Here is a 12,017-nt window from a genome sequence, read left to right on the forward strand (position 1 = left end):
GTGAAAAGACCAATCCTGGAGCAGTTTGTGAAGGGCTGTATTTCATGAGAGGGACACCACAGTGGAGAAGGAGAAAAGTGTGAGGAAGGACAAGCGAAGACAAAATGTTGAAAACTCATCCCCCTGTGCTTTCTCTATCTCTTCCCCCTGGTCCCTGAACAACAGTAAAGGTGTAAAGCTAAGCCTGGGAAGAAGTGGGAGTGGAAGGAAGGTGGTTTTAGTTTTGTCTTTATTTCTTCTTATCCTACTGTATTTTTACTTAACAGTAAATAGATCCTTCCTGAGCAGAGTGTGTTTTGCCCGTGACAGTGGTTGGTGATTTCCTGGCCTTTATCTCAACCCACAAAATTTTTCACATCTTATTTTCTTCTCTCTCCTGTTGAGGAGGGGAAGTGAGAACGTGGCTTAGTGGGCATCAGTCAGCCCAGATTACCTCACCTCAGCCATTGGGTTTCTCTTTCAGGTTTGCTAATTGCAGGATTACTTCCAGGTAATTTCCTGTATTTTCTTCAAATGCTTCCAAACTGATGCTTCTTAGGAGACAGAGCAAACTATTTAAACATAATAGCGACCACTAAAAAATATTTATCTAATATTCTTTCTGTGATGCTCAAGGTATTTAAGGTTGCCTTAGCAGTTCAATTCCTTAGACCAGTTGTTTTTTTCATTTATTTCTAGGTGGTGGTGAGTAAATGATTATCAATAGTGATTTAAAAAACAAAACAAAACAAAAAAACCAATAATTTTTGGTGCTTTTTTTCCCACTGCTCAGTTATAGCTGGAAGCTAGTCTTTGGCTGTCAGCAATTATAGTGCTACCTCAGTGGAGGTGTGAAAGGTTCTTGTATGCCACATCAGAAGACAGAATATTCTCATGGCTGTGTGATGTGTACATGTCTTCAGGACAGAATTGCCACTGTTCTGTGGAGTGAGAAGAGGGGTGAAAAATTGAAAATACTGCACCCTTTTGCTGTGTTATGTGTTTGGATAATATGCTGGTAGAATACTGTCTTTGTTATATCTGGTTTTATAACTTTGTCAACATTTTTTATCTGTTGAATGTTGGAAGTAACCTGGGAACCTTCAGCAGGAAATAAATGTAAGAACAAATAAAAAACTGGCTAAAGTATGACCTGATACGGAGACTACTGAAAGAAGGGAAGCAGTTTAAAGCCTTTTACTTGCTACCTTTCTCGCTTTTGTGCTATGTACCATTACTTTCTTTATTTCTATATCCATAGAGATTAAGTTAGTTAAACAAATTACATGCTTTGAGTTCTTTCCATCATGATGCATGCTTTACTGCTTTTTAAATCTAGATTCAATTTGATTGTGGTTGAAGCACTAGTAGATCTAATGCTTCATCGTTGCACTCGCTTAAGCATAATTACTGAAAATACAGAAATATTAGGATACAAACATTTGTGAAAAGTTGCAGTAGTTCTTTGTAAGCTTCAGGAAAAGCTGGCACACATTTCTGCACGATAGCTTGCTGGGACTGAAGATTACTGGTTTGTTTTTGTGTTTTTAGTACAGTCCAGGGTGGAAATAATTCAGGCACTAACAACTGCGATGGAAAAAGTAAACGCTGTCTCCAGTGGTAGTGGCTGTGTAATATTTCACTTGACTTTTTCTTCTGTGCTTTGGTATAACTTTAAACAAAACCCCACTGTTAAATAAGAATTATAACATATATGTAAAATTAAGTGGAAGTGAAGCATGAAACAGTCTTAAAACGTGCTGATCTGGATGATGAAAAGTGAAATTTCAGTAGCTGTTGTCTTTGTGTATCAGTTTTTTAATAGAAAAGGTTATGAGGATAATAAGATCTTTAGAAAAAAGCTTAAAGATGCATTAAAAAAATGTGTGGGCCAAATAGTTTATCTAATTTCTGAACTTGTAACTGTCCATTATATGTAGTAATAATTCTGAGATTCTCCATTGTGCATATATATGTATATATATATATGCACGTATATATAAGAATTAAGGTTAGAATCAGAAGCCTTATAGAAAATACTGGAAACTCATGAACAAATAAAAATGTACACTGAAAATTTCCATGATCATGTGTTGTTCTCCCATGCTTCCCCTAACTCAAGCTGTAATGTGAAAACCAGAGTAATCTGGGGCAATCTCAATTATGGTCACCAGCAAAGAAAATAATATAAGGTAAGAACATTGAAGTGAAGTAATTTGGCAAAAAAAAAAAAAAAAAAAAAAAAAAAAGCATAGCTTAACAGGGAGATTTGAAAGCATTTGAACTTACAGGATGTGTATACCATTGTGGGTGGGATTTTTCAATATTTATAGACCTAACCCCTAGTTAATATTAGCTGAAACAATGGCTATGTCATCAGTAGCAGTGCAGTGACCTTTAAATATTTTTGTAGTTTTCCTGAGAGAAGAGGTATGCTATGAAGTTATTATTTCATGTCTTTAAAAAATGAAGTGCGGTCATTGCCTTCTCTGTGTTCAAATTTTCCCTTGTAAAAGGCAGAGGGGTTTTGTTTTTGTTGGTGCTGGATTCTTGTATTGAAGTGCACACATCATACTGATGTAAGAACGGATTTAGTGGACCTTACATAAGTTACAGCATCCTTGTAAACGGTACGAAGCTCTTAATCTGAAAAGTTAATTTATATGTCAAACCTATACAGAGAAGGCAAGCACCTCAAAAGATTTGTTCTTCTCCTAAGGGTGTTGCGGATACAACCACTTGAAAGCATTGATGAGAGTGGCCTTTCTCTACACTTGGTGTCTCGGGCAGTGTAATTTTTGGGTCTTGATCAGAAAATTGAATAATTTGAGCCTGTAAGCAACATTAAAAATCAATCCACTTCTTACATGGAGACAAAACAGATGGTAGCCCTGAAAAGCCTGTAAACTAGCAGATGGAAACTGCCACACCCTCTCATTCGTCTAATATTTCTTCTTTGGCTATACAAACGTGTTTGTTACAAAGATAAGTATATTATTCAGCTTCTTAAAACTGAGGGAGGTGACTGTCTGTATCTCATCTGCTAACCTTCTTCAAGTGAGGGTTTTTCATTTTTTTTCTTCAGATAATTGAAGGCAATCCATACTGTAGACCCTTGCTTTTCTATCATTATAAAAAGGATATGTGTTATTATGCTCCTCAGTCTGAGGATATAGGATATAGGTTGATTCACATAATGAATTATTTCACTTAGTTTCAAGTTTTTCTGGTTATGTGCAAAAGTGGATGTCCAACTGTAGTGTGCATGCTTGTTTCAATAGAACTTATGAACTTCCATATTGTGCAGAGTTCTTCCAGCATCTTTCAGCTCTCCCAGTCTCTGTGGAAGCTGGGATCCTCTTACCCCTGAGTGTTTGGACAGCAAGTGTTAGGACAGTTTCTCTAAGTTCAGAGCATCCAAATTAAAAGCACAGAAGAGAAGGATAGGAGGGGGGGAAAAAAAATACTTCTGTTCGGGAAGACGAAATGCTTTGTGTGAGTGAGATCTGTACATTTTCTTTAATCTTACCTGCAGTTGAATTCAGCAGGCACTGATAGACATAACAAATCCCTTTTGATTTGGGGGCACTTAGGTTTCTTGATAAGCATGTATAATACAAAACCTTATCAAGACTTCAAGGTTAGTGGAGCAATTTGCTGGAGCAGTTTATACTTGTTATCGCAAACTTCCCTTTTTGGCCACTGCTGCTCTCTAACCTGTCTCCTCATATGAAGGAAGATTTAAAAGAACAAGCTCTCTTCTCAGGGGTTCTCAAAATGAATTACGTAGCATATATCTTAATGTTTCTGGTTGGCTGGTAGTGCTCTTTGGGAACCACACAGGCTTTATTCTCCCAGAAAGCAAGAAATTTCTTCCACCTGCTGTAGACCCATGCCAGTTATAGGAGAACTATTGTTATGAGGTAACCCCACTGACCCCTGGGCTCTGTGCTTTGTGCTTTGCTGGGAGGTCAGATAATAGGTTTGGGGAGCAGCAGTCAGTAATTGTAGAAGTGTTGCAGTTGAAATGCCCTGGTTCTGTCACCCTTAGCAGACACAGTTTATCTGTAGTGCTGTACATATATACACTTGCTAGGAAAGAGAAGAAAATGGTTATATACTCATGCTGTGTTCTCAGCTTTAATATACTTTGTAATTAGTGTAGGGCCCACCACTTACTTTCCATTTCTGCTTTTAGCAATCCATGCTACCTTAGACCTAAATGTAGTGATCAGGAGACTCCTGATGACTTCTGTTATTGCAGTCACGTTTGACAGTACAAGCTTGAAGTAACCTTTTTATTCTTCACAGTGTAAATATCCACATTGCTATTAATCTGTAATTCCTCACATACTGGAGCTTTTGAGGGGGAAATCACTGGGGATTTAAAGCAGAGAGGAAAGCTTCAGGTAGTTTTTGTATCGTTTATGAAATACTTGAAATCCTCATGTAACCTCCTAGCATTCAAGGAGCCTTGTTTATCCCAAAGCAAAGATTGAATCATTTTTCATGCTGCGTTACTGCTGTTGTAGTAGGGGCTGCTTATCCCATGCAGGCTGTAATATAATGGGTCTGTAAAAAGCACACTGTAATGGAGGACTCAAGGTGAAGAAGTGGTTAGTGAATGTGTAATTCACAATTCAGTACGTAACATTTGAGGAGCTGTCCTTGTGGATGCAGTGTAAATGAAGATCCGGAGAAAAGAGAATGTGGTGCTGTGTTGTTTTTTTGTTTTTTGTTTTTTTAAAAACACATTTTTTGTTTTTTGGGGTTCTGTTAAAGCCAGAGATGAGGAATCTTTATTTTGTCTCTTTCTGTATGTGGGCAATAGGATTTTCTGTTGTGCTGGAGTAAATATATATATAATCCAGGTTTAAAGGCAAAGCTAGAAACTGATACCAGGATGTGGTATATATTGGCAAACAGCATGTTCTTTTGCTTACAGCCAGTGATTTACTTATTTTGTCTTTTGAAGAGGAATTAAAATCTAAAAAAAAAAAAAAATTGCAGTGATCCTGTTATAACCCAGTCAAGGAAGGTAGTTTGAAGGTCTATTTGTTTTAATGTTCCTGACAGGAAGGAGTACAGTATTTTGCTTTGTACCCGTTGGTATGGATTCACTAAATAGAATCACCTGGCTCTGCTTATGGCTGAGCACTTGTATTTGCTGCTGCTTAAATGTCATTATTTGCATTTATTTATTTATTGCTTGAGGAAAGGTAGCTTTGCTCCATATTCTAATTCATTCCTTTTAGTAAAGGTCAATGCTGAAGATACTTAAGTTGTCAGTATGCAAAACAGTAACTGAGGTACTAAATGTAGAGAGAGACCCAACTATTGAATCCAATTAGATTCTGATTTCTAGAAACGTTCAGTGTGCAAACACTTTGAAGAACTTAGTTGCTACAGAGCATTGTAATATTTGTGCTTGAGTCAGACACTCAAGCTGGGCAATCCAGTTCAATTAATTTCTGTTTAGGTTTTGTATGCAGGATTTCAGAGGGTTTTGCAAAGTCGGCTTGGCCCCCTAACAATTCTAGAAAGCATAGCCATGAAGTAAAAGCTTACCACGTTCTTTGCATTGATGTCAGAAAGACAGCAATTTGTGCAATTGAACTAAAACCCATAAAAATACAAAAAATGCAGGTCTTAAAGTAGTTGCTACTCTGCTTAAGCAGTGGTACATGACTTAGTAGCTTGATTTCTGAAATAGATGCTGATCTTTTTTGTTCTTTCCTGGGAACGAGGAATAAATAACATCTGCAACAACATGTTGCTATCAGACGATCTGCTTCAGTTTCCTGTTCTGATCTCTACAGCATCAGCAACATGAGTACCCCTGCTGCCCCGTTTTTCTTTACCAGAGGAAGAAAAATCAATTTCTTTCTTTTTTTCTGACCTTTTTTCCCCCCTTCTCTCGCCCCACCCCCCATCTGTGGCTAACTTGCCTGACAGGAAATTTTCTAATTGCCGGAACAGCTGGTCACAGCAAAAAAAAAAAACGCTAGGGTTGGTCTTCCCTGCTAGACTTAGGATTGCTCAGTCAGAAAACCTAAACATCATGGTTTCTTAGTCATGTTTAAGTTTCTGGCTCTGCGTGCTCGTTCTGTTCGGGTGAGCTTAGTTCCTTTTCTTAAAGGGGGAAAATATATTAGCGTGTAAGTAGAGTTTAAGCTCCTGATATCAAAGTAGTTTCAGTTTTTCATGGCTTTGGGGTCAGCACTGTCTGTATACAGAGCCTTTGTATATTCTTTTCCTTTAAAAAGAGAAAAAGGGAGGGGGGAGCGGGAAGGAATTTGTATTCTGCTTGTATTTTGTACAAGTTTCTAAGGTACCTGCTGATAATTTAACCTTACTGGCAACTTTTTACTCCATGAAAATGCTATGGAACTTACTGTTTTCTCCAGAGGTCTATGAGCTTAGCTATGTCTTAAGCTTTCTCACTGGTAATCTGGTATTATTTAAAATGTTCATATATATTTTTTTTTTCAAATTAAATTTTAGTGATTATTTAAATTTTTACATTGTATGTGATACTTTTAATTGTACGAGCTCATTATTTGTTGAGTAAGGCTCATCAGCATCTTAAACTTACTACTTACAACATCGTTAAGAATAGATGCTTGTGTTATTATTATGGTTAATTTGTCTTTGAATGGTAATTTAGACATAGCAGACATTGAATTTGCTCAGCAAGATAAACTGTACATACTTTTAAACATAAAAGGTGTTTTAAGTTAAGAAAATGTCTAGTGCAGAACTGTATTATCCTGCATGCTTCCATAATTTTTTAACGATACATGTAAATGTAGTGCAGTGTGTTTGAGCATTTTATCGCTGAAACTTAAATCAATTTTCATGTTTATCCTCCTGTAAATCTTTTTTTTTTTTGTGTAGAACATTCTTGTATACTGTTTTAACACCATAGGCGATGTAGATGTATTAATTTGTGAATCAAAGGGATAGTAATTCAGCATTTACTAGCCTATCTATTGCTTTAAGCTTTGCAATAAGTGTTAGAAACTGAAGTTTAATTTCCTAGCTGTAACTGAAACACTGAAATGGACATGAGTTGTAAAACAATAGAATATAGGATACTGTACATACAGCTTTTTAAAAGAAAACCCTGAGAAATAAACTTTTACCAACTTGAAGTGTAGCTCTTTTCAATGTGCAATTTGCAGGATATTTCTTAGAAGTCTCCAAGAAATTTTCCTCCTTGGGAAATTCTATCAGCTATATCGTCTTTAAAACTGTTGATTTTTAAAATGCTGGACAGTTGAAGGGTTTTCAGACTACAAATTTTAGAATATACTATTGAATAAAAACAAGATTCATTCTTGTTGTAGTTTAGTGCTAAATATGTTCATGGATTTTTTAAAAACAGATGACTTTTAAAACTTTCCATATTTTTAAAAATTGCAGTGCACTTAAATGCTTACAAAGTAGGAACAAAGCTTGTATCAAAGTTACTGGGAAATGAAAGTTCCACCCAATGAGTATTTTTTTCCAATGCTGACATGCACGGCCTGGTTCATGAGATAATTTTGTGGTGTTTGATCAAAGAAGAATTATATTACAAAACTGTTTTTGGTGGCAGCGTCAGGCTTTTGATTTTGATGAGAAATTCCTCATCTCTATGGCTTTACCTGCTGAACTACTCACAGTTCCTTTGGGAAGGAAGGAGCACAGTCCTAGCCTTTGTACTTTCATTCCAAGGAGGAAAAGTATTTTCAGAGTGTACCAGAGTATCCAGAGGGCTTTCTCATCTGTCCGTTGACTCAGTGCTCTGAGGTGGGACTCATTCTTCAGACTCCTATCTTGCTTCATCTGTAACACCAAAAGAACTGGAGGAGTTTGATCTCAGCAACCTGGTCTGTGGTTTTCATTAGGCGAATGAGTTGGCTACCTGAAACAAATGTGGATATAGACATCCTCTGAGACTGTAAAATTGTTGTAGTACTCAAGAAAATAGGAATGGAAAAGAACAGAAGGTATAGAGAGTAAAGACAAAGTGCGTTAGTACAGTAATTTTATTATTTCTGTGCATTGTTTTTTGTGGTTTTTTTTTTTCATCTTGGGCACCTAACAATTTAAAAAGAAAGAAAATAAAACAAATGTGAACTTAAACATTTGCTAATATAGTTTACGTTTAGGAAATCATATTTTCTGTCAGGTAAAATAATAGATGTCATCTGCAACAAGTAATCTACTGTCAGCTGAAATCAGGTTTTCTTATACTGTGAACGAGTTTTCTTACCTTAAAGAAACACAGACAAAAATTGTGGGGAAAGCTGTGTTTCTGACTACAAATATTTGTGTTAACTACAGCTTGCCTCACTTTTCTTGCATTTCTGGGTGCTGGTGTATATATACACAATATGCTTAAAGCAGCTTAATTTAATTTTAAACGGGACCATATTTTGCTTTCTGATATATTAGAATAATTACTCCTTCACTAGCAGCAACTTTAACTGACTTTTTCAAGCAATAATATGCTTACAAACATTTAAGTAACCATTACTTGTGAAGTTATTTCAGTTTTCGATATTAATGACAAGTATAAGAAATGCTTTTATGCATTGGCTTATCTAAGTGATGTTGTTCACTGAGGTGATAGGAGATTGTGAAACAGCTGTTGAACGTGCAGGGTTTTTATTTATTTTTTTTAAGAGTAGTTTGGGAGTTAGAGGTAGGAATATAACACAGTATGTGTGAATGTATGTAGAACATGTCTGAAATTTTTAAAATAGCTAGCATGGTACTCTTTCCCATTTTTAATTTAGCGTAGATTTCCATAAGTTTTAATACAGAAGGTTTAAAAAAAAAAAAAGCTTTAGTTTTCAGTTTGCTGATCCATTTTTTCCATCCAAATGTGTAATTCGTATTTCTTCAGATAACGATGAAAATTCATCCTACATCCAAAACAAGTTAGGAAAGTAAGTGCATCTAGGACACTTCCTGACTCAAGGGAGGGGAGGAAAAGGAAGTTATGTATGTGAGCTGGGGAGCTGGGCCAATGTTGAGTCATCCTTCTAAAATCACTTGATATCCAATAAGCTTGCTGTCCTTACTAAACAGCTTTATGTAACTTTAGAATCAAGGCTTAATATCATAGAAACCACTTATGAAATACTGAGTGTTAAATTATGACATTCAGCACTATTTTGCCTGTGACAATCAGAAAAATGTATTGCCAAATATCATCATGTTGGCTGAATGCTGATAAGCACAATGAAAGTTAATGTAGTAGTGAAAGGAAACTTTCACCAGTGGTTGAGCAGCGTTCAGTAACTTACTGGGAAATCCATTTTTTTGTGTATTCATCCCCTCTGAATATACATATGCCTCAAAAACGATCCTATGTCCAGAAGAAGCAAAGCTTTCCTGGAAAAGATTGATGAGGTAAGAAGGAAGCTGCTACTTCCATAGGGAAGATGGAAGAATCTCTGTATCTTAAACTAATATTTACAAGCAAGAGCTGCCAAAAGCAATCTCTTTGCTGCTGCTCAACTTTGAAGTGGAAAAGATGCCATTAGCTCTTTACTGTTTGGATTTGCTTTTTTGGAAATTGAGTAGTCAGTAATATGAAAGTAATATGAACCAGTACAGCATTGTTTTTTTTTGTTTTGGTTAGTTAAGTTATAAGCGCAATCAAATACGTTAATTGAACATTGTTACAGGCAAGTGCACTTTAAACTGCCATTTAAATGTTAGAAATGGTTATTTTCTGTCTTACTGGAAAAAAATAGTATTCTAATATTCTTGGAATATTTTTCTTTGATTCAGTAACTTACATTTTAAATTTCTTTTAAGACTGATTTATCTGAAAACATGGCTGATGTTGGAGGGGATATTCACCAACATTGGCAGTATCAATCTGACTTAACTGTGTCTGAAGCTAGCAGAAAGATTTTCTCCTTCCAATCCTTGCTGTATGGAAGTTGTGTTTCCAGAAGCATGAACTTTTCTAATGGTAATACTGGCTCTCTCACTTGCATAAATTACCACAAATTATACAAAATAACCATATTGTATGAAATGAGTTGTAATCAATTCTAAAGTATTATTTTGAATAGAAAACATTAATGGAAGAGTTCCTGAAAAGAGTTTGGAGTCTCACCAACAGTTCTTCCTGTATTAATAGTGTCCTAGAAGGCGCATTGAAGGTACCAATACTGACACAATTAAGTGCTGAATTGTGTGTTACGAACAAAGAGTTTTGCAATTTGGGAGGGTGGGGAGGGGGTGGGGGGGAATACAGATACTTTGGAAAGTGATGACCAATTGGGACCTGACAGCAGTACAGCTTACCACTCGGCTGCATACAGCCTTGAGGACAGGGCCTGGGTATCCAAATTCCTGTAGGTCCAGTCTGGCAGATATTGGCTTGAAATAGTGCAAAGCTGTGGCTTCATATATAGCATAAAGCAAGTCCATCGTTACTGTGTCTAGGTGTGAATTCAAGGGCTTCCAAATGACATGAACAGTTAAATGTGTGGAAAAACAAAACAAAAAAAAACATGGTTCAGAAAGGTATAAGCACAAGGCTAGGAGATAAGAAAATAAGGGTTAGTTTAACCAACAAATTAAGTCATAGCAAAGCCTGTAAGTAATTGCGCGCAGAAGATGCTTCTAATTGTACCTTCTTAAATTAAAAGGGTAGAACAGAACTAACAGATAAAGGAGAATCGTGGATCTGTTGGAAGGAGAAGTGTGAGCACTGAAATGTATTTCTCCAGTAGTTACTTACCATGGTTTAAATATTCTGGATTCAGATGTTACGATTTATTTAAAGTAAGTGTGAGGATTAACATCTTATCCTTGCTCCTTTATGCCAGTTATCTCATAACCTCCATCTCTAATAGATACAGAAGGGGATGTGGCCTTTTACTTCCTCTCACTATGAAATCGTTTATCTGAAGAAATGTTACAGTTATAAGTATTATCTGAATAAGTGTTACAGGTTTGGTGGTGTATTCATGCATTTTGTACAGTCAGCAAGCATGCAGAAGGGAGTTTATTTGATCAGTACTTAGCTGCCTGCCAGCTGAAATTCACTGCAGCTCTGAGGAGATTTTCACCTACATCTAAGCAGTATTAGTTTCCTGGGAGAGCAAACAAACACGTAGCCATGTTTTGCAGACACTGCTGTCCCTTTTCTTAACCAAATACGGATGTTGTGTGTTATCTTAAATTTTCCCTTTCCGATGCAAAGAACTCAAGATACAATATAGTAATTCATCCTGTATTTCTTACAGTGGGAACGTGTGTGGAATTTACTAAATCCATATCTGAATTTTTTTTAGTAAGGAAAAACGTTTGGAGGTGTTTCTGAGTTTGATAGAATTCTGGGGAATTTGGGGTACAGTAATGGAGCTTTCTTTCTTTTGGCCTTTAACTGCTGCTATTCCCTTTATTTTATTTTTTTATCAACACCCATTTTCTACGATAACAGGCATCAGATCTGAAACTGTAATGCTATTTCTTTTGAAACTGAATGATTTAGCATGCTAAATATAAACGGAATGTTCTTTCAGAAAGTATTATCTATAGGCACTCCTCATATGCATGCTGCATATACATGTCTTTGCTCTAGGTATTGTTAAAAAAAAAATAAATTGTTGTTCTTCTGCAACAAATACATTTTTAAAACACCCACACTGTCAGCGAAATTAACAACCCCCACCCTCCCCTCACCTCAGTCTCTTTGTACGCGCGGCTCTTTTGTTAGAGATGTGGTGTTTGGATTGGCTTGGTTTTGATTGGCTTTCTGTATTTCCTTTGATTTCAGTGTAATTTCACTGAAGTTGAGAAGAGACAGGGCAGTCAGCCTTTCTGCTCAGGGTGGGGCTAGTTTGCTTTGAGTCACATTCTATTTGACCTCAGTGCTTTTGGTGTCTTAAGCTGTAAATGTTTCCCTGTAATTTTTCTTGCCTCTCTAGATTGATATCACTTAATGACTTTGCAGCCATTAAAAGTCACCTATGCGTATGTGTAAGGGCAATAGAAATATACTATTCTGTTGTATTATGGCT

General features: G+C 36.3%; 1 protein-coding gene across 3 annotated transcripts in view; it reads left to right on the forward strand.

Moving 5' to 3' along the window:
* RPS6KA3 (ribosomal protein S6 kinase A3) overlaps nt 1-12,017 on the forward strand; it is a 67,789-nt gene that overhangs the window by 16,988 nt on the left and 38,784 nt on the right. Inside the window, exon 1 of one of the 3 annotated variants that reach the window (XM_048955249.1) lies at nt 5,992-6,093. The exons of the other annotated variants lie outside the window; for them this stretch is intronic. Within the exon in view, the coding sequence (XP_048811206.1) occupies nt 6,055-6,093 (39 nt within the window). The 5' untranslated portion in view covers nt 5,992-6,054. Of the gene's footprint in view, nt 1-5,991; nt 6,094-12,017 lie in introns of those variants that run through there. 3 annotated transcript variants of the gene reach the window in all.

This window comes from Lagopus muta, chromosome 1 (genome assembly GCF_023343835.1).
Source record: "Lagopus muta isolate bLagMut1 chromosome 1, bLagMut1 primary, whole genome shotgun sequence".
NCBI lineage: Eukaryota > Metazoa > Chordata > Aves > Galliformes > Phasianidae > Lagopus > Lagopus muta.